The sequence below is a fragment of the Xiphias gladius genome, chromosome 23 (genome assembly GCF_016859285.1).
Source record: "Xiphias gladius isolate SHS-SW01 ecotype Sanya breed wild chromosome 23, ASM1685928v1, whole genome shotgun sequence".
In the NCBI taxonomy this organism is placed as follows: Eukaryota; Metazoa; Chordata; class Actinopteri; order Istiophoriformes; family Xiphiidae; genus Xiphias; species Xiphias gladius.
The window spans coordinates 27,122,153-27,143,425 of record NC_053422.1 but is presented as its reverse complement, the minus strand read 5'-3'; the positions used below and the strand labels follow the sequence as shown (position 1 = coordinate 27,143,425).

The 21,273-nt window shown below is 43.4% G+C and overlaps 1 protein-coding gene across 3 annotated transcripts; it reads right to left on the bottom strand.

The window, feature by feature from the left end:
* Positions 1–2,464: 2,464 nt before the first annotated feature.
* On the bottom strand, positions 2,465–20,166 carry pcdh10b (protocadherin 10b). Of its 3 annotated transcripts, none has more exons than XM_040119041.1 (5): positions 17,283–20,166; positions 16,323–16,381; positions 16,022–16,128; positions 7,667–8,041; positions 2,465–4,266 (listed from the first exon to the last, which is right to left on the bottom strand). In XM_040119041.1, the coding sequence occupies exons 1-5, from the start codon at positions 19,794–19,796 to the stop codon at positions 4,247–4,249; spliced, it is 3,075 nt and encodes a 1,024-aa protein (XP_039974975.1). In that variant the 5' UTR covers positions 19,797–20,166; the 3' UTR covers positions 2,465–4,246. The 3 variants fall into 3 exon arrangements, with proteins under 3 accessions (XP_039974975.1, XP_039974977.1, XP_039974976.1); XM_040119043.1 differs by having other exon boundaries at positions 7,884–8,041; XM_040119042.1 differs by having other exon boundaries at positions 17,448–20,166.
* Positions 20,167–21,273: the final 1,107 nt, after the last annotated feature.

Here is a 21,273-nt window from a genome sequence, read left to right as displayed (position 1 = left end):
TTTCATGTCGGACTCCACTGCTCAGAGTAAGAAGCCAAAATAAGTTTTCAGGGCCAAAACCCCAAAAAATCAAAATGGCAGCATAACATGGTTTGCTCTATAAGTTTTCCCGTCCTGCCTTTTTTTCTGAGATTTGTTCTAAGTCCATCGCTCATTCATCCACTTCTGAAGAGCTCACGATCAACCTTCACGCAGAACATCTACACCCGCCTGCAGTTTTATTTCCACCCACACTGATCAGCGGGGAATTCCAGCACCGACTGACCGTGATGTTTTTCTTTTTTCTTCCTTTTTATGTCCAGTGGCATTTGCAAAAGAGGAGAGCTCTGACATGAAAAAGTTCAGCCTCCTATAATCCGCTTTGCCTTTGTGAAGTGAGTGACTTTGAAACTTGCTATCGCAATTACCTCCTCACTCCCCCCCACAACCCCCCACACACACACACTCACCGGAAATAGAAAGAGAGAAGTCGCTCTCTCTATTTCACCATCTGCCACTCTTCAAATCCTCCCGTTTGTTTGGGGAATTGTAAGGCTCTTTTTTTGTTCTTAAATTATCTTTCATTATACTCTAATAGTTTTTCTCATTTGGAGCCTGGTGTGCATTAACGCACATGGAAATTAAAACTTTTTGGTTTGTGACAGAGATTAGCGTCAAGTGGAGGTCAAACATAATAGCTTCCATTTAACAAGAAAATAGATATGATTATATTCCACTTGCTCGCCGTTCAACTTTTGTCCTCAATCTAAACGGTGCTGCTCTGATAGCTCTGCCCTCATTACACAGCGACAAAAGGGCCTGGGCCGACAGTTCACATTGCCGCTCCCTGCTATTTGTCATCCTATATTTAACATCAGAATGGGATTCTGAAGCCGAAAAAAAGATAGACAGAGAGAATTTCATAGGTGCTACTTATCCCTCCTCCCTGTTTGCTTGTAATATTTATAGTATGCACCAACAAAGACTTTAGGCTTTTGTTGCCGTCGGATGAACAAATCAATGAATATTCAGCGTGTACTGGAAGATTAAGCAGGACTATAGATGATTTAGCTTGTGTATCTGAACTCTGCCGTGTTATTGGTTCATCACCGTCTGTAAATACCCTAATCTACCTTGGATTACAGCTGCAACATCTAATTCAGATAGAAACACAAAAGATCTTCTAGATGTACATTGCTGATGTAAAAAGGAATGAGTGGATTACAGAATGTGTGTCAACACGACAGAGGAGACAGTGCAGGACGATAAAGACGATTTTTGTCTTGATTTGTAAGTCAACATACTGAACATATTGCGGTGTCATCTTCGCCTATTATCATGTCTTGGGAAGATAATCACAAGTGTTGACTCCATGCTCACATTAGTCTGCTGGAGAGCTTTAATCATTCAGCTCAATCAATACACTCTGATAGCAATGATGGAAAGAAATACTTTTATTTGCTACTTCATACTGAAAGCCAAAAGGCTCTTAAACCTGCTGCTTGACTGGAAGGCTCCAAACAAAATATCAATTCGTAAAAGGTCTACGGCGTTGAAAACCTCCCCCATACAACCCAAACCTCAAGTATGGGCCTATAATAAAAGTCGGCCATATGTTTGTCTCTGTGCTATGATAAAATATCATCAGCCAAAGAGCCAGAGCTTCACCCGGTGCCAAAACTGATTTATCATGCGCATAATCTGCCTCATATCTACCAAACTGTACACATTCCTGCACAAATTCATTTGTTATTGGGAGTTAATGTGAGTGAATATGTCCTCCCGGTGAAAACATGAATTATTCCAGGAGGCTGAATACACCATGACAGCTCAGTGACATGAATTAAGAAGCAAATTTTTCTTCTTACAAAAGATACATTTTTTACAGTTTTTTTTCATATTGTTTCTCATTACAGTGCGATGCTGAGAGTTTAAATCTTAAAGCTTAAAGCTTATGTAACAAAAATGGCCAGTAAATGAGGTGGTGAAATGGCTAATCCAAAACAAACATTTAAATACCTGACTAATACAGACACAGACATCATATTGATTGAAAAGTCATGTCAAATTAAAATGTGCTCCATCTTGACCAGCCACAGGTATTAAAATGCCGCTTACATGTTAATGCATCATTAATAAGTCACAGGTACTTTGGTACATTTTTCTGATAATACTGAATACTTACTTTTACTTATGTACAATTTTTAATACAGAGCTTTTACTTGAATATGTCTGCATACAGTTTCCACCACCACTTTTTATCTATAACAATGCATTATATTCTACAAGCTCATATGATTTTGTATGTAAAATCTCGATTCTAGCTGGCAAATAAATGTAAGTACAAAGTCGCGTAAAATGAAAATACAGAAGTACAAATACCTCGAAATGGTACAATAACTAAATAAATCTTACTTTTCACAACTGCAAGTAATATTTTTCACAATTTTTCACCAATATCTATGAATGCACTATTTGAAAAAAGATTTGAGAACTACTTCCTCACAAAAATAAAGCCTGTACCCGATTTTTGTAAACTGCTGATTAAACCTAACTTCAGGATCCTTCTACAGGGCCAGCAAAGTTATGTAATAATGCAGGACCTGCCTTAATTTATATTGTTCTTTAATTGTGTAACAGCCCTGAAAAACTTACAAGTTATCAAATGACCAGACAGCAAATGTTACACAGTGAAACAGATGCTTTTGGGGCCTATGCAGGCCTGGGGACCCAGGACAGTTACCCATTTGGCTCAGTGGTATACATCCTTGACTATGGAGACATAAATGAAGGAAACACAGAACTTCTCGAATCAGGTCACCACATGTCTGACTTTTTCTTGTGCGACCATGAAATGCATCAAAAAAAAAAAGCACATGAGACCTTCCTTTTCACCATTTTTCAATTTATTGTTGGCATATTGGTGTGTCTGTGTTTGTAATGTGGGAGAAAGAAATGTGTGTATACTGGATTCCAACTGCATTGTGTACAACACCTTTTTCATTTGGCCATGTTTTTGATCTGTTTCGTTATAAATGGACCGTTAACATTTCAGTTACAATGACACTAAATAACCACTGATTTCAATCTAAATTATTACCTCCTTTTTAGTTATAGACATGATCTTTATCAATATCCAAAAGTGGAAAAAATGAAATAATGTCAAACAGTGAGAACTTGAGTTTTACATCTGCTGAGGCTGTTCTGTCTCTCTTTTCAGGGGCACCTAAACAGGAGTCAAACCTCTGAATCAGAATGTGGAACCTAGCAAATGAATAGCACGCCCTCAGAACAAGTAGATATAGATGGATTTATATATAGAGTTTTATATTCAGCTTGAAACTTTTAAAAGAGTACAGTAAACACTTCTCACACGTGATAGAAACTACTTGACGCCTCAGAATCAGAAAAGTGCAGGCCAAACACTGTCCAAGCCCACGTTATGGTGAACAAACCAAACCCAAAGCAAAGAAGAACAAAAAGTGAAAAGAACTCAGAATTTAAAAAAACAACATAAATAAAGAAAAAATCCTGCCCACAATCTTTTCTTACAAAGTTTGAAGTAGAGACACCTGACCACATAAACAGAATAGAAAAATCTAAAACTGTGGTATTGCATTTTGAAATGCACAAAGATTCTCCTGTACAATTTGGCATCTCTCTGCGAGTACAAATGCCTAAAGGGCTCAGTGGTGGTTTCACTGGGTGGCTCTCGTTTCAGTTTGTCTTCAGTATACATATCCAGTCCTCATGTGGTTTTGTTTCCCTCAGAGATGTATACATCAGTGCTGTAAACAGGCACACGCAGATTGGAAAAGGACGGCGAGATCGGTGACCAGTTTTTTCTCTCCTCATCACTGTCCTTCCTCCTCCTCTGTTAGCTTCTCAGTCCTGCTGAGACAATGGGGTCCTCCCAGTAAGGCTATCTGTCTACCTGCCTGCACCCATTCATCCCAACCCCTCTCCTTCATGTCCGACTCTCTTCTAATCCCGAGAGAGGGGTGCCTCCAACGCCCGGCAGGGCAGTGATCCAAGGAATTCCAAAAAGGCAGGGATCTCTTAGTTCCTTAAGGGGGGGTGTTTCTCATTTCGTGTGTAGTCGTGAGTGTTATTATTTTTTTATTTTTTGCTGGGTGAGGAGGGATAAGGGAGAGGAGGGCAAAATGGATTGAAAACTTAATGCTTCTTTGTTTTTTTTTGTAGCCTTGGTCATCAGGGAGTGATTGTGCAAAGTCACGCAGTTTCCGATATGTCCACGCGAAAGGAGCTAGCAAACCCTTTTCCTCGCTGTAAGTAGTAGAGAAAAACACGACATGGTTAGTTCTGCGTGGGTGTGTGTGTGTGTGTCTGTGTGTGTGTGTGTGTGTGTGTGTGTGTGTAAGTGTAGAGGGGGTGTCAATTTTGTCTGAGAGGGATGACAGAACACAAAAAAGAAAGCAAACCAGTGCTGAAATGGCCTCATTCACACAGAATTAGGGGTTCACACATGCACAACGAGGGGTAGGAAGTCTCACATCCCTCATCTGGGCCGTTTCAATTCACTCTTGTGAAATGGCTCGTGGATAATATGTGTGTGACTATATATATTTATGGGGGGGGGGTAGTGACAGTGGGCAGTGGGTGAGCTGGTGAATATTGACTAGCCAGTTTATTTGGGACAACAACAAAAGAGGGAGCCTGGGCTCAAAAGAGCTAGAGTGTAACCTCTCATTCATGCCCCCTCCCCGACTCTGTCCCCCACCGCAGTGTTGTCTGAGTTTGATTACTGTAATCACTGAGCTCTGGCGATCACATCCCCCACCCCTGTGCCCCACCCTGAGCCTGACCCCAGGCCAGGACTGGGCCCAGGCCTGCAAGTCCCAGGACAAAAGAGTCTCTGTGTATCACTGGCTGACTTGATCAGATTAAGGAGCTTCAGCCTCTTGGTATCATCATTCTATCCCTTCCTCCACTCCAGTCCTGCCCCCCCCCCCCTTCTGACTGTTGTTCCCTCTTTGCCATTATCCACCCCCCACTGCCACCCCCGCACTCATTAGCATAAGGTCCACAGTAATCTACTTTGAGAGAGGAATGAGTGGCGGTGTTCCTGGGAAACACAGCAATATTGGGAGCCCTTCACTTCGAGTGCTGCATCATGAGCGCATAATAAGCACATCAGTGGTAACTATTAAAACCAGAGCAGCACAAAACAAACACAATGTCCATCAGGTTGAAGGCTGAAAAGTGTTAAGGGGGGAAACACAGAATTAATAATAATAAATCATTTAAAACTTGATATTTTGTAGCAGGAAACATTTATCAGGTTTAAATTATACACATTTTTACATCATGTCTGTTTCTGGAATTTCAAATAGCAATAATATAGCCTGAATGGTTTCTACTGTGTGGAAATCTCTAGTTTTGGTGATGCTCACATTTTCAGATTAGGTTTTCTAGCGTTTTAGGCAAATAAAACCCTTTCATTGTGAAATATGCCCTGTCACACAACAGCAATGGTACTGTACTTTATTGTATCATGTGTGTATCATAGTGTGTTTGTTTCTTTTTTCTTTAATATCCCACTAGATATTGTTATATGCTTGTCATCAAGCATATAACACTATACCCCCACGGCTGTTGTACTGTGTTGAGGTTTTTTTTTTTTTAAACTGCCTTCATCGCTGATTATTCTAATTTTTATTCTCTGCACTTCTTATAAATTTGAATGACTTCACTGCTGTAATACAGATACTCTATTTTTATAACGATTTCATTGGTTGATTCACTTGTTCTATTATTTTTAGATTCCATTTGATGGTGTTAACATATGCATTTTTTTTTTTTAATGTTTAGTTTGCTTGTATGCTTTTTACAGATTTAGTTGTTGATTCCTCACCTTATACTGCTGAGTTACATTACTGCCGTAATAACCTCAAGTCCTCATCATCATCAATAAACTATAAATATATAATAAACTTCATTAGTTAATTAATATGTTCTGTTCATCTCATATTCATTTGGATGATACCGACATGTAATTCGTATTAAGCAGCATCACCTTAAACCCCCTCAAATGTTATACTTGATTGATGTTTTGATTTCTTTTTTACTGTTCTAATTACTTGTTCTTTAATCTAAGCGCGCTCATCTTAAACAGCTGAAACACACATTGTGAACACACATTATAACCTATTAAAATAAATCTGCATGAGAAATTTAATTCTGTGCATGTGTAGAAAAGATTTGTATTTGAAGAAAATATTTGTTTTTGAAAAAAAAAATGTTCACGTAAATAAAAGATTTGTGTATTTCAGGTGTAAAAAAACAGGGTCAAAATAACTGTGTGTAACTTCATTGTCACACACATTGTGGGAACTTTGAGCATTGAGTTTTACATGCACTTTTCTGCTTTGTATCTCTACACAGATGTTCACAAAGGCACCTCTTTTTTCACGGAGTCTTTGTGTAACCTCACCACTGAAATCCGAGTTTATTCACAGTCTCTCTTTTTTTTTTTTTTACAAATACAAATCTTTTCCACACATGCACAGACTTGGATTTCTCATGCAGATTTATTTTAACAGGTTTACAAAGGTTGATTTAATACTAAAAAACTTTGGAATTATTTGTGAACATCACTTTAAAAACTCAAAATCTTATTGAGCCTAATATGAGCCCATAGAATGCCCTGCACCTCGAGGAGTAAGAAATTCTCACGTGAGCAATCGGTCGCTTGACACAACGTTTTGATTCAGGAAAAAAAAAAAAAAAATGAATAAAACATTAATTAAGACACAAAAAGGCCTTTTTCCTGCTGTTCCTAACAGCATGCTGTGGTTTTAAATGATAGTGCTAGGGAAGCAGCAGGGTTCTGACAGTCTGATAATTCCAGCTAGCTGTGTCAGATGATGAGAGGGGGCCTCTTCAGTCACTAGTTGACAAAATTATAATTAAGCATTATCACAAAATTGCAGTGATTGAGGGTGTATCTCTTTGTGGCCATTGAATGAGAGTTAAGAAAGAGTAGTTCCTCAGGAAATGCAACTTTTCCCTTCGTTTTTGTCTCCTCTTCTCAATTTTCTAAAACTGTTTTTTGATCCTCAGCTCCACTGCAATGATGTCTCTCAAATGAGTATGAGATGTTAAGCTCACTGCCTGCTGTTCTTCTTCACTGATTAAATACAGCCATTTTTCATGGCTGGGCTTCGTGAGAGGGTCTGTGTCTCTTATATTACAGCAGCCATTTTTCCATAATGAGACCGCGCTTCCTTAATGCTAACATCTCCACCCACATCAAAGCAGCCATATAGATCATAATTGCTTTTGGCATGTTTCATTTGGAAAGGCCCATAGGCCAATCAGTGCCGGAGGTTTGTGCGTGTGTGTGTGTGTGTGTGTGTGTGTGTGTGTGTGTGTGTGTGTGTGTGTGTGTGTGTGCGTAGAATGAATTGAAATGGTAGGTAAGGGAAGATAAGATCCTCACAGTCACAGATAATGGAGATGCTTGACAAAGAGGGAAGAGTTAGTTAAACACTCTGACAAGAGGGCTGAGATAACAGGGGTCAGACCTGAAATGAATTTCATGCTTCCTTCCTCCAGCCAATCCAGGGAGAAAATTGAATTTGGAATCTTTTCTTTTTCACCTAATTTGATCACCAGATCAGCAAGTGAAGCGGGTGCTTAGGCCCGAGCAAAACACAATACTCACTTAAATAAGTTGGGTTACAAGGTGCTCTGGAGCTAGGCAGAAATGCTTCCAACTCTTTCCTCCCTAGGGAGCTGTGGTGGTGGCTGAGGTGATGGTTTTGGAGAAGGTGGTGGTGGTTGTGGTGGTGGTGGATGTGTTGGTGTTGATGACTGAGAAGCGTCTCTTTGCCAAAGGTGGAGAATGACTTATCGGTCGTTTGCTCTTGGCTTTCAAATACCTCTGTGTCCGGGACAGAGTCCATGCCAGGCACGTGGAGGTTGCTGCGGTAGTCCAGACCCTGGCGCCCGTCGGAGGGCATGAAACTCGGCATCCAGCAGCGATCGGAGTGGCCCAGGGCCTTACACTCCTCCGTGCAGTTAGAGAACAGATCGGCACCTATAGATTAGGGGAGGGAGGCAAAGAGGAAGGGAGGAGAAAAACAAGAGAAAGGTGTTGAAGTATTTCTCAAACAAGCAAGACAGTCAGAAAAATATGATACCTGCACAAATGCATGTACATACACGTACATGCATTTGTGCAGGTATCATATGTTATGTAGTTCCGTGTGTATGTACATGCACACAGAACTACATAACGTGATACCGTGAACAGTATTTCCAACAGACTTTCATGATATGTACTTATGCAACCTGCCCTTTGATTCCTCATTTCAGGGCTTCCAGTTTCGCCATCTTTAAGATCGATGCCTCAAAAAAAAAAAAAAAAACCTCTACTAACACACACACACACACACACACACACACACACACACACACACACACACACACACACACACACACACACACACACACACACACACACACACGGTGAAGGACTGTGGAACAAAGTGTTCTCATGGGACTTCTGCTCTGGAAAAGCATCCTTGTGTATTTTCATCTGATGGTACTTTGTACTTCTACTTCACTACATTTCAGTGGGAACAATTGTACTTTTTACTCCACTACAATTATCTAACAGCTATTGTTATTAAATACTTAACCACTTATTAATTACAAGAGTTTATTGAACATATGACAGCTAATAAAATATGGAACCCTCCGTTCCCTTCAAGTAACTAATTAAGTAATAACATAGGCTATAACCAGTTCATACGACAAACAGCACTCAGTCAGCTAATTAGTGAAACAGATTTATTATTAAGCAGGCACATACTCTATTTACAGTGTATACGGAGGTTCTGACATAATGACAGAGAATGCTGAGGGACAATATTAAAAAATGTAAAAAAACCAAAGAGCCAGAGTCAGTCACCTCACAGCATTTCAGGGCAGCTTTAGAAATTAACTAAGTACTTTATTTAAATATAGATATGAGGTACTTGTACACATCTGGTTAATAGTATGTGAGATTTTGAACTCAGGACTTCTGCTTGAAAGTGAGTATTTTTAAATTGCGGCACTGTTACTTGTGATTGTGATGTGACAGTGATTTGGTGTGCACCCTCTTCCTTTTCACATAAGACTGAGCTATAGTGGAGCATTTCTTCTCCTCTTTTAAAACCCCTCTTTCCTTCACTCGTTTTATGAAACATTTTTTTGTTGCACACTACATGGCTGGTTAAGATGAAGATTGATGGCCTTGGCACAGGTGAAAAAACGTATTTGTCTCTTTTTTTCTTGAACAATTTCAATGCTCCAGTTCTAGAGCCCTGCTCAAGCACACAACCTGACCTCTGTGCTGTACAGAGGCGCAGGGGAGTTTAAGGATGTTAATATTTTGGAAAATATTTTGGGGATAGTGGGCTTTTGAAGGTGAAGCGATTCTGTTTTAAACAATTCAAGGAATCTATTTTAGTGTTGTTAGTGGAGTCAACCACTCGAAATACTTTGTCATCCTGGAAATATTGAGATCATTGAGGTCTAAAGCTTTAAATTTATTATTAAATTGTTATTCATTTATTTTCATATTTTGATCATTCATTTATAGTGTAAGTATTGTGTATTCGTACATCTGAATTAAGTTTGAAGCTCTTAATTGTACAATGTAAACTTTCCCCAGATTACAAAAATTCACAAATTCCAAGAAATAAAAACTGAGGACATAGCCATACTGGACTGATAGCTTTGGGTACAACGTTACGATCTCAAATATATAAAAAAGTTCCCAAGGAAAAGGTGGGCGGAATTTATACAACAAAGTGGGAGCCTCTGTGTGTGTGTGTGTGTGTGTGTGTGTGTGTGTTTAAGGGTTGAGAGGTTGGTGCGGTCTTCAAAGCCATTGCCAGCAAACTGCCCATGCTCCCTTTAGCCTGGACATTAGATTAACTAAACCACAAATTCAGTAGTATTGGATTACCAGCATGCCCCTGTTCCAGGCTCTCAGTCTAACCCCCTTTTCAAAACCTATTGTCCTCCATGAAAGGCTGGCTGGCTGCATCAATGAAAACCAGTTTGAGCGTGCTCATTTTCACGTGGAGTAGGTATTTGTGAGGCTTTTTAATGGCTGGAATTATCTGTGAGAAAATCAGCTCTTGTCAGAGGGCAAAGGGAACAGAGTTAAAGGGGACAGAGTTAGCGGGAACATTAGCTGTTCAGCACAGCTATTTAGGCCGAATGTAAGCCTTAAGCCAAATTGTGTTCTCATCACCCCATATGTTTTTTGCAGTAGGCCTTAGATCCTGTGTATGCGTGTTTTTTGCAACTTAAGTCTGCTTGTTGTGTATGTGTGTCTGAGTCGCCGTTTGGGGCTAAAATCCGTACTGTCCAGCTAGGGCTATCTGCTGCTAATCTCTCTGAATACAGACTGATCAGTCTAAGACTGCTGCCGTCTCGGTAAGCAGAGTGTGTGAGTGCGGTTTGTGGTGTGTGTCTGTAGCAGTCAGCAAACAGGGAATTTGCTTTGTTACAAAGCGGATTAATTTGGCTTGCCATCACTAACAGCTTGGAAAAGTGCCCAGTCTCCTATCGAGAGGAGAGGGTTTCTTATTAAATATTAACCAACATGCCATAAATACACCATCACATTACATTTTAATACGGCCTCTTACACAGGAGGAAACAACTTACTGTACAGCTCGATGGGGATGCAACCAGAACGCACGCTGGGTGCAGACAGACAGTGTCGGTGCACCTGGACTTGCAGGGAGCAGAGCATTGTGAGCGGGCAGAAAAAACAAAGCGGAAGGAGGACACTGAGCTCTGCTTCCACTACAAAATGGATGCTGTGTTAATTCTCAAAATGGGAACGGGAAATGTGGCATTTAGACTCTGCCAGAGCGATAAGACTCTCAGAGAGAGAGAGAGAGAGAGAGAGGAAGAATGAAAGAGGGACAGAGGGAGAGGGAGGATACTTTCAGCCATAAAGCCAGATCAAGACATCTTGATATTTCTTGACATTTTGGCAAAATTAAATGTTCTCCCGGCACATTAGACAGTGTCTATCGAATCAGGCGGATAAAAACATTTCAGCTGTAAAATTGAACCTCTCACCACACACACACAGAGGCCGAGCCATGCTTAAAATCTGTATAAAGGTTGTGTGTAATGACATTATCTCACTACTGCGCAGTTCCCCAACAATTTTCTCAGAGCAAACAGTCAGCGTGAGTTACCAGGCTTGGTCCAGCTACAGAGTACAGCATCTGCCCTCCACTTCAACACAGGATGTAAAAGAACTGTGTCAACATGCATCGCACCAAGCCAAACACTGGCAAAGAGGCCAGCGAGGAGACGGAGAGAGGGGAGGGTAGAACGATCTTGAAGCGTGCGGACCCTTGTTACTTCATCTCATCTTAGCATTCTGCATAGCGTTCACGCAGGGCAAACGCAACGTCTCGATAATAACCTTCATTTGGTAATTGGTATGCAGAGGTCTGAAAAATGAATTACTGATCAGCGAGCTGTTACCACGGTGATAACGTGAACTGCAGGCCTAAGGAGGAATTCATCGTGGCAGCGGGGGGAGATGGGAGTGGATTGGGGTGGTGGGGGTGGGGGGTAGAAATTGGATAAGCGTCTTGACTCAATCTTCTCAAAGTGCATGACATTGGCTATTATTGATAATATGTGTTTTACACATGTAGCAGGACTAGAAATGGGGTTCCTGAGGGGACTCCTAGGGCTGCAGAAGTGGTCCTACAGGGCCTAGCCGCAAATGAGGAGCACTTTAATTCCACTGTGAATGAACTCACAAGGAAATGTGCCCATCACATGTATAGAATGACTCAGATCTCTCTTAGCACTTGCACTACAGAGAACATTACAACTTAACAAAAATCTTCCAGTGGAAAAGTGCCAGAAAAGCCAGTAACTGGAGCTTGAGTTACGATTTTTTTTTTTTTTTTTATCAATATACTATTTCCAAGGTCCAGAATTATCTCTCACATGCAAAAGTCCTCCCATATGGACTCCTGGTGCTACATATGATCAAATAAGGATCTCAGTATGTTGAGTGGAAATTAGTCAGTCATTCAAGTTGTTATAATCAGAAAATAAATCGGAAAATAAATCTATTTTCAGTTTTCATAACTGATCAATCTGAAATCCTTTATCATTTATCAAGTAAAGCAAGCCGGTTGCAGTTTCTGCTGTGTGAAGGTTTGCTTCTTTTCTCTCATTTACTCAAGCACTGTGCTTAAATACCATTTTGAGCTGTTTTACTGGATATCTGTAAGAGGTATAATATAAGAACATAAGAGGGAAAATAAATGCATGTGACATAATACATATACAGCATACTTTCTTTTACATACATGTATTGTAATCATATGTGCCTGTAGTTTCATTTGACATCAGTATATCCTTTCTTATATTAAATTAGTGCTTCTGAAAGTAAACATACATGTACATGAGAGAAAAAGTATATGTCTATAAAGGACACCACATGAATCTGAGAATGAGAATATATGTAAGGGAAAGTAAAATGTACATGAGAGGCCCAAAATAAATTTTGGCGTCATCGGCCACTCATAACTCTGCATAATGAGTAACAGTTTGAATGCAGGAATTTTACTTGTAGTGCAAATTCTTTTTTTTTTTTCTTTTCTAACCACAGTCATTCATTATAAACTGAATTTCTTTGGGCTTTTTGACCGTTGGTCTGACATAATCAGCCATTGCTACTATAATTATATTACTCCTTTGGGCTGTGGAACCTTGTGAACAATTATACAATTAAGCACTCGTGAAAATAAAAATTAGTTTTAGCTTTTCGAACATGCTTTCACATAGTTTTCTACAGTAGCATTGCAGACCTGAGCCTATTACACTTTTAGGTTTACCAGACAATTGGAAGGTTCAGACATTTCCTATGATAGCACATTATGAATATTCACTTTAATATACTGAATAGTAGTAGCAGCAGTAGTGATAATAGTGGTAGGTGTGATAGAAATAATAGATGCAGCGACTATAGTATGTATATTGCTAAATAAAATAATTATGCATTTTTCATCCCTTTCACCGCACTAAAACATGCATCAACACTAAAATTATGGGGCCATCACATCCTCACTGTTTTAACTCCACACACATCTATACAATGCAGTGTGTAATGGCACATAATGTGCAGCATTTGACCTTTACTGCAAATCCTCCCGTCTCTCTCTCCCACACTCTCTGTCACTCTCCACCGCACACTGAAATGCCTTCGAAAACAATCTTGCCACTGATCTGCCCAGCAAGGAGTTTGTTCCCCCTAATGGATCCAAAATGATCCAAACGGCTAAGAGTTTAACAAAAAAAAAAAAAAAAAAAAATCATATGTACAGAATGTCTCGGATGGTATGAAGCATATATATATTTTCATCTTTTGTGTTTCATCCTGCTCGTATGTGTGTTACAGGTGATTTCTGGGCTCTTTGTGACTTTTTAAATGCATCCTTGATGAGGAAAAACTGAGTGGCTTTCTGATCAGGGAACAACCAAGAACAAAGTCTGAAACAGCAAAAAATGTTGGCATGACAGCAACCCTGATTACAGTAAAAAAGAAAAAAAAAAAAAACAGAAAGAAAATTACAGGGCCATGAGAGTAAACAGTACCATCCTTCTCTGTGAGACCTTTTTCCAGCAATTGGAAACATGTTCAAGCAAATCTTATTGGTGTATTTCTCTGCCAATAAATACTGTTGATGCTTTAATTCAGAGTTCAAAAAATTTTGTGCGACATAAAAACCAGTATGCTCCTATAAATCTAACTGCAAGAACAAAAAGGCCTTTCTGGAAGAAAAGAATTAAGCCTGAATTCCTTCCCCACTGATGCATTAATAAAGTCACGTGTCAAAGACATGGAGACATTTATTTAACAGTAGCTTTTATTAAAACACTGACACATTTCGACTGCACCCTCGCTGCTTACAAACTCAATTAGCACACAGAGAGTAAAGCCTGTGTTCTTTTTCCAGCATTGTGGGAGCAGAATTGTGGGACACTAAGCCACGCTATCAATTATCCTAATCAAACAAAGACTTGATGCACAGCAAATAATCTGTTTAAAGGCACTAAGCTGGCTGATAACGCTGCAACAATGTAACTGTACTCTGTTTACCACACCAAGGGTACTCAAAGTCAGTGGTGATGGGGTGCTGGGCCTGGTACTGCATCACTACTGGACATCCAACACGGCATACTGTCGTATATGAGAGCGGGACTGTATGAACGGTCAGGGCTGGCGATGAAATGCTGACACACTCGAGACAGCAGCTGCCTGGCTCTGGCCCGAGTAGGAATAACATTGTGCGACACTGGTGAAAAAGATCAGGCTCAGGCAGATATGAACTTACAACCTCAATACTTTTGTGGGACCAACTGAAATGTGTCCATCGTCGCAAACGTCAAAAACCGTCAAGTACTTGAGAGTAGATCTGTTTTTTGATCAGATAGGATAGTTCCTGCTTGGGTTTAGACAGCATTTAACTTAGCAACCGACGTGTCCAAAGCACCAAGTGTCGAAAACTGTACCAGAGTACGTTTAATGCCTGATGAGATTTATACTCTTGTTGACTTAATCTTTGGTCAGACAGTTGCTGATTTACATTTAAATCAGATTTATCAAAATGTTCTGGACGACCTTATTTAGGCCAGGGCTAGCAGCATTCTTTCAGCATTGCTTTCTTTTTGTTGAAGACAAGGGCTGGCAGGTTTTTCATACAAAATGCTAATGCACTCGAAATAGGACATCTCCGTCCACATAAAGGAGCTGGCTGGCTCAGTCCCGATTAGGAGTACAAATGGTCCACAGCGGTCCAATTGTGAAGGTCTAACTCTGAGCTTATTAGAGCTACAGAAAAGGGGGCTGTGGTGGCAGTGAGGAGGGTTTCGCTCTGTGTGTCTCTGTTTACTGAGGGCTGTGTAACCTGTCCAGCCTACTGGAGTAACAGTGGAAGTAGCAGGAAAGCTCCATTTGGCACGGCGAGGGACCCTGCTGCGGCTGACCAGACATGATGACAGGCTCCATCCACCGAGGGCCCGCCACTGAATGAAGACATAAAACCACCATTCATAACTCAGTGGGGCCCTATTGTATGATCTCAGATGGGTTCCTCTAGGCAGGGGAGATTATAAAAAGAAAAAAAAAATTGGATGGGTATGGAAGAGTATGGTCAGGTGAGGAGGGAAGGAAAGAGAGAAGAAAGAAGGGGGTGCAGTCGGAGAACAACAGCATGAATGAATGCATTAATTAATCTAATGAACGAATGAATCGCCTGTTTTGTTTGCTACGGCCACAACCTATTTGGTCCGCATCCCAGCACTCCGGTGCGAGCGTGGCCTCATTAAAAGGCCTGTCACATCTCGTCGAGTGGTCTCCAGCACCGAGGGACCAAGCTCCGAGGGAGCGGGCTCCTGATTAATGCCGCCACATATTTACAAACAGCGACACCCACATTAGGTCATCACGTGTCAGAAAACACAGTACCCAATATTAAGAAACATGTTCCCATCGAGGGCGAGCACTCGGAGGCAGCTCACAGGAACAGGATCTGACTCTGCCCTCATAAGATTTCCTTTCTTCTTCCTTTTTTTTAAGGGATAACAGGAAATCACAAGCCACGTGGCACTGGAAGAAAAATCAGTGTCTTAAAGTACATCACCATCATCATAAAAGCTGATTTTCGGACACAATGACATGCTTTAGATGATGCCGACTCCGGCCATGTGCGATGCTAGCCCTCATTAAACTGCGCTTTCATTTTTCCAGCCCTACACAGTGAGCTGCAACTGAGCAAGTAGAGTCAAGATTTCAGCACTGGAGAGATAAGCAGCAATTTGCTCCAGGACCACACGTTAATCAGCAAAGCCTACTCCAGTCCTATAGAAGCCAGACAGCCATCGATTTGAACGTGTAGCTAAAAAAATCGACCAAACTCATCGTGAAAAAAGGAGGTTGGTCGTACACACTTGTAGCAAAGTCAGTTCTTACCGGAGGAATGGCCTCGATTGGTGGCATCATGGTCGCTGTCCCCCTGTTCGCTGTCTCCGTGGCCGCTGTCTTTGGAGCTAACCAGGTCTGCCTCCTGGAACGCCGAACTGAAACCAAAGAAAACATTAAATCAAAGCCTCACTGAGCATTTCGATGTTTTCAACTAACAGCAACTCTTACTGGTCCCATCTCATCATCCGGAGCATCATCACAGAGTGAATGTACCAGTGAATGAAATAGAAGCAGTCGACAAATACGTGGTTCATTACAGCTGGATGTGAGAATCTCTTTCCATATTTACCTGTTGACACGTCTTGGCCTGTCAACCAGGTAGCTGAGCTCAGCTCGTTGGTGTTTGGTCTGAAAGAGAAGGGGCAGTTTTCAGTGTGTGTGTCGCCTGAGCACCCAGTGTGACATGATTAGCATGGAGAAAAAGGGAACAGGCAAAAAACAAAAAAAAACAAAAAACATCTCCACCATTAAGCCAGATGTGATGCAACCCAGACAGTGCCATGATGAGGGCTGGCTATGAAATGAACCTGTGCTCTGATCATCAAACCATTACACGTATTCACCTAGTGAGGAGTGTGTGTTTGAGGAGGTGTGTTTTCCCACAGGAGGGGAATGAGCACGGCTCCACAGATATGTTGCCAAGGCGCAAGATAAAGTAGTGCACCTATTCAGGCTGGCACAGCCAAGAGACGCATCTTTGTTGTAGTGCAACGCGGCAACATTGTGACCAGTATGCTTAATGCCAACACCATTCTCCCCAGGGATCACACACACACAGATGCCCCCCACCACAGCAACTAGCAGCTCTGAGCCACCGTACATTATGCTTTTACACTTAGCCTATTTTGGTTTCTTTTTTTTTTAATCATTTCAAAGACTCGGGAGCACAACACGACCATGCAGCGATTGCTGTTTCACATCTGACCTCTCTGAGGACTGCCAAAGGCAACACGTCAGCCGCCAGTGGTCGAATCCTTTGCTTTAACGCCTTTCCTGAAATAAGTCCGAGGACTCTGCGGCATTCTGTTTGTACTAGCACTCCATAAAAGCCATTCTTAGTGACTGGAAATGTTTCCCGTATGAAACATATTTTGTATGTGTCATGTAGGAATGTATTTAAACCTTATCAAACAGGCAGACTTCATGTGTTTCAGGGGAGGTCCTGTGTATGAATCAGGTTGGAGACATGCTGAGGGGGCTCTGGATGGAAGGGGGAGGTTAAACTGTAGGGTATGAGAGGGACTCTTACCTCGTTTGATAAAATGCTGCCGTTTGATATGATGTCAGGCTGCTGGTCTGTGTACCCTGTCACTATGGCCCCGCACGGGTTGTGATCGGTGTCTGTGCTCCTAGACGGACTACACGGCTTTAGGAACATGAGGTCGGTTTTGGCAGACTCTGGAGTCAGACATACCTGGTAGCAATAGTTCTGGTTTTGGTGGTGGGAGCCAAAGCTCCCTGACTCCTCCACGGGGACTTGAGCTGTACCGGCTCCACTCACATTAACAGCGCTTTGCACCAGCATGATATCCGACTTGCTGAGCTTTTTCTTGCGGGCCCGGGCCTGATGTGAGCAGCAGGAGCTGCAGCCCAGGCAGCAGTCGCTGGTCAGGCAGGTGTAAATGTTGAGCTTTTTGTCCTTCTGGCAGCGCACAGCCAGCACGATCATGACCAGAAGGAAGATGAAAGAGACAGAGCCCAGGGCGATGATGAGGATCAGTGTGAGGTCCAGGGTGCCATCTTTGGCCTTGGCAGTGCCTCCTCGCTCCCCGCTGCCATGGCCTTCAGCCACACTGTCCACCAGCATCACCAGCACGCTGGCGCTGGAGGACAGCGGTGGCTGGCCATGGTCTCTCACCTCGATCAGAAGGTCGTATAGCTGGTGGGGGTCTCGTTTGGCTGACACCCGTCTCGCTGTTCTGAGCTCCCCCGTCCTCCAGTCCATCCTGAACATGCCATTCTCATTTCCCCTCTGGATGCTGTAGGACAGCCGAGCATTCTCACCATCATCTGCGTCCATAGCCACGATGCGAGTCACCAGGTAGCCCGGCTCAGCTGAGCGGGGCAGGGGCTCCCTGGCTGTGCCATTCTTCCCCAGCGGGGCCAGCACCAGGGGGGCATTGTCATTTTGGTCCACGATGATGACTTTGACTGTGGCATTGGAGGAGAGCTGCGCTGTGCCATCGTCTCTGGCTTGGACCATAAATGTGAAATCCTTCAGCTGCTCGTAATCAAAGGACCTGAGTGCATACAGATAGCCCGTTTCCTCATTGATTGACACGTATGTTTTGACTGACATGCCCTGGATGTCACACTCTAAGATGGAGTAGCTGATGAGTGCGTTCTGCCCGATGTCCGGGTCCAGAGCCGTCACAGCGTGTATGTACGCCCCTGGCACGTTATTCTCTGTCACATACACATCATATATGGTCTGCGTAAATGTGGGCGCGTTGTCGTTCTCATCTGACACCTGGACTCGGATGGACTTACTGGTGGCGAGTGAAGGTGTCCCCTTATCCCGCGCTACCACAGTGACGGAGTAGGAGTCCACCTGCTCCCGGTTCAACGGCCCGTCGGTCACTATGGTGAAATAATTCCTAAAGGAAGATTTTAATTTGAATGGGACATCGCCGAGGATTTCCACGTGGATCTGTCCATTCTCCTCTGCGTCCCGGTCCGTCACACTTAACAACGCAATCACGGTACCAGGAGCCGCCTTTTCGCTCACCGACTCGGTGACGGTGCTGAAGGTGATCTCCGGTGCATTGTCATTCAAGTCGGTGACTTTGACCAGCACTTTGCAGTGCGCGGGCACGGCGTTTGGCCCCAGATCCTTGGCCTGGACGAAGATCTGATACAGGCTGCTCTCCTCGAAATCCACCTCTCCGCGCACCTCGATGCGCCCGGTGCGCGGGTCAATGCTGAACAGGTCCTTTACGCGGTTGGAGATGTGGTTGCTGAAGGAATAAACTATCTCCCCGTTTAGTCCCTCGTCCAGGTCCGTAGCGTTCAGCTGAATGACTAGCGTGCCCGCCGGTGCGTTCTCCGAGAGGCTCACCGTGTAGACGGGATGGTCAAACACGGGCACATTATCGTTAGAGTCCAGCACTTTGACCACCAGCAGCGCGGTGCCAGTCCGCGGAGGCTGACCGCCGTCCACCGCGGTCAGCACGTACCTGTGCGCCGCCTGCTGCTCCCGGTCCAGCGGCTTCTCCAGGACCAACTCCGCGAACTTGTTTCCGTCTGTTTGGGTCTGCACGTCCAGGTAAAAGTAGTTGTTGGTTGTGATATCATACGTGCGTAAAGCGTTAGAGCCCACGTCCGGGTCAAAGGCGCTCTCCAGGGGGAAACGGGTGCCCGGAGTGGCGCTCTCTGAGATCTCCACCGTGATGTCTGTCTCCGGAAAGCTGGGTGGGTTGTCGTTAATGTCCACCACCTCGATTTCCACCCGAAACAGCTCCAGCGGGTTCTCCAAGAACACCTCCATGTTGAGCTGGCAGCTGGCGCTCTGCTTGCAGATCTGCTCCCGGTCGATTTTCTCGTTAACAAACAGCACACCGTTCTCCAGGTTCACCTCCAGGTACGGCGTGCGAGAGCTGGGCACCACCTGGAAGCGGCGAGAGGCTAGTTTGGTAAGGTCCAGTCCCAGGTCTTCGGCGATATTCCCCACCAAGGTGCCATGGTCCGCCTCCTCCGGCACAGAGTAGCGTATCTGAGAGAGCACTCCATCCGTGATGCACAGGACAATCACAAGAACAATCATCGCCGGAAAAACAAGTGCACTTCGGTAAAAAAGATCATAAACCTTGTTATCCTCTGTTAATGGACAAAATGTCAATTTCCATCACACATTTCAGTCGGGATGTAAAAGTCTCCAAAATGCGTCAAAGTCTCCAAAAATGTGTAAGGCGTCCGGAGAAATCTGTCCCATTAAAAGAGAGGCATTTTAAAAAAAAAACCGAGGGAGTTTTAATGAGTGCAGAAGCTCTTTTTCTGTTCCAGCTCCACTGTCTTGCTTTTCAGCTGCGTCCCGGAGAAGCTCCAGCGCACATTCCAAAGAAGCGCAGGGCCGCTGGAGTGATGACACCAGCCTGGAGAGGAGTTAGGGGAAAAATAAGTCATAATCCATGTTAGAAAAATACGAGTAACTTCTTTATTCAGTGATGGTCCCTAATCAGATATTACACTTCAGACTTGGCCTCTTGGTTTTTTTCTAGCTCTGTGTCTTCTTGGCAGCCTGCTCCCTCACTGCGGTCTCCTACACTCCACTCTCTACTGATGCTGTTCACTCAACAATTTGCTTTTTTCCCCCGCATCGCGCCTCCCCCTCGCAGCCCCCGCGGCTGTAAATCACGCTGATGGCTCTCTCCTGATTGGGTAGCGGGGTTGCCTGTCAGCGTCCGCTCGGCCCATGTCTCCCTCACTGTTTGCCTCCCCCCTGAGCTCGGACTGGCTTCTCCTCAGAGTACCTGACGCTAAAGAAAAGGTGTGTGTGTGTGTGTGTGTGTGTGTGTGGGGGGAGTCTGGACATTTATGACTTTAACCCCTCAGCTGCCAAAGCCTGATCGCACTCCACACCTGCCCGCCACGTAAAGCCTATCATCTAATGAACCAAAAGGGTGATTACAGTGAGTGGAGGACTTGTTGACTTGGTGGCCAGGCCTGTGTGAGCCTAAGGACAGGTTGGGCGAGCCCGGTTAATGCATGCAAATGTTGTGATATGTATGCAGTGAATCAGTCGCCATTCATGTGCTGCTCTCAGGGCTGTACGCTATAATTACATCCAGTAGTAGTACTAAGGTTATTATCTCTCGCTGCCACGCAGCTGCGGGACCGGGAGTCAGGCAGGGAGACGGATCTGCGGACCTCATACGACCCCTAGCGGTGCAAATGCAAACTTGGGTCTGATTCCTATCAAGGACCATGTAGGCTATTTTCTGGTTATGACAGTACAGGGGCCGTTATTTGTGGACCAGTGGACGGAGTGGACAAGATGATTGAAAGCGCTACGTCGTGACAATCAGTCTTCTCAGTGAAATAGGAAGTACACTGCATACAGTATTTTTAAAAACCAAACTCTAAGGGTAGGGCTGGTGATACGAACTATTCCTCTGTGAAATAGCTTATTCCTTCCTCAATCTTCAAAAAATCTACATATATTTTATAAGTCAACTAATTGCTTTACTACATTTCTATGTCTACTATTGTGGACATTTTGGCTGAGACAGTTTAGAATTCGG

Excerpts from the sequence above, each read along its gene's own strand:
- pcdh10b (XM_040119041.1), bottom strand. The coding sequence starts at position 19,796 with ATGATTGTTCTTGTGATTGTCCTGTGCATCACGGATGGAGTGCTCTCT. Across the intron at positions 16,382-17,282 it reads GCAGCATTTTATCAAACGAG|ACCAAACACCAACGAGCTGA; the intron begins GTAAGAGTCCCT and ends CTTCTCTTTCAG. Across the intron at positions 8,042-16,021 it reads CAATCGAGGCCATTCCTCCG|GTGCCGATCTGTTCTCTAAC; the intron begins GTAAGAACTGAC and ends CCTAATCTATAG.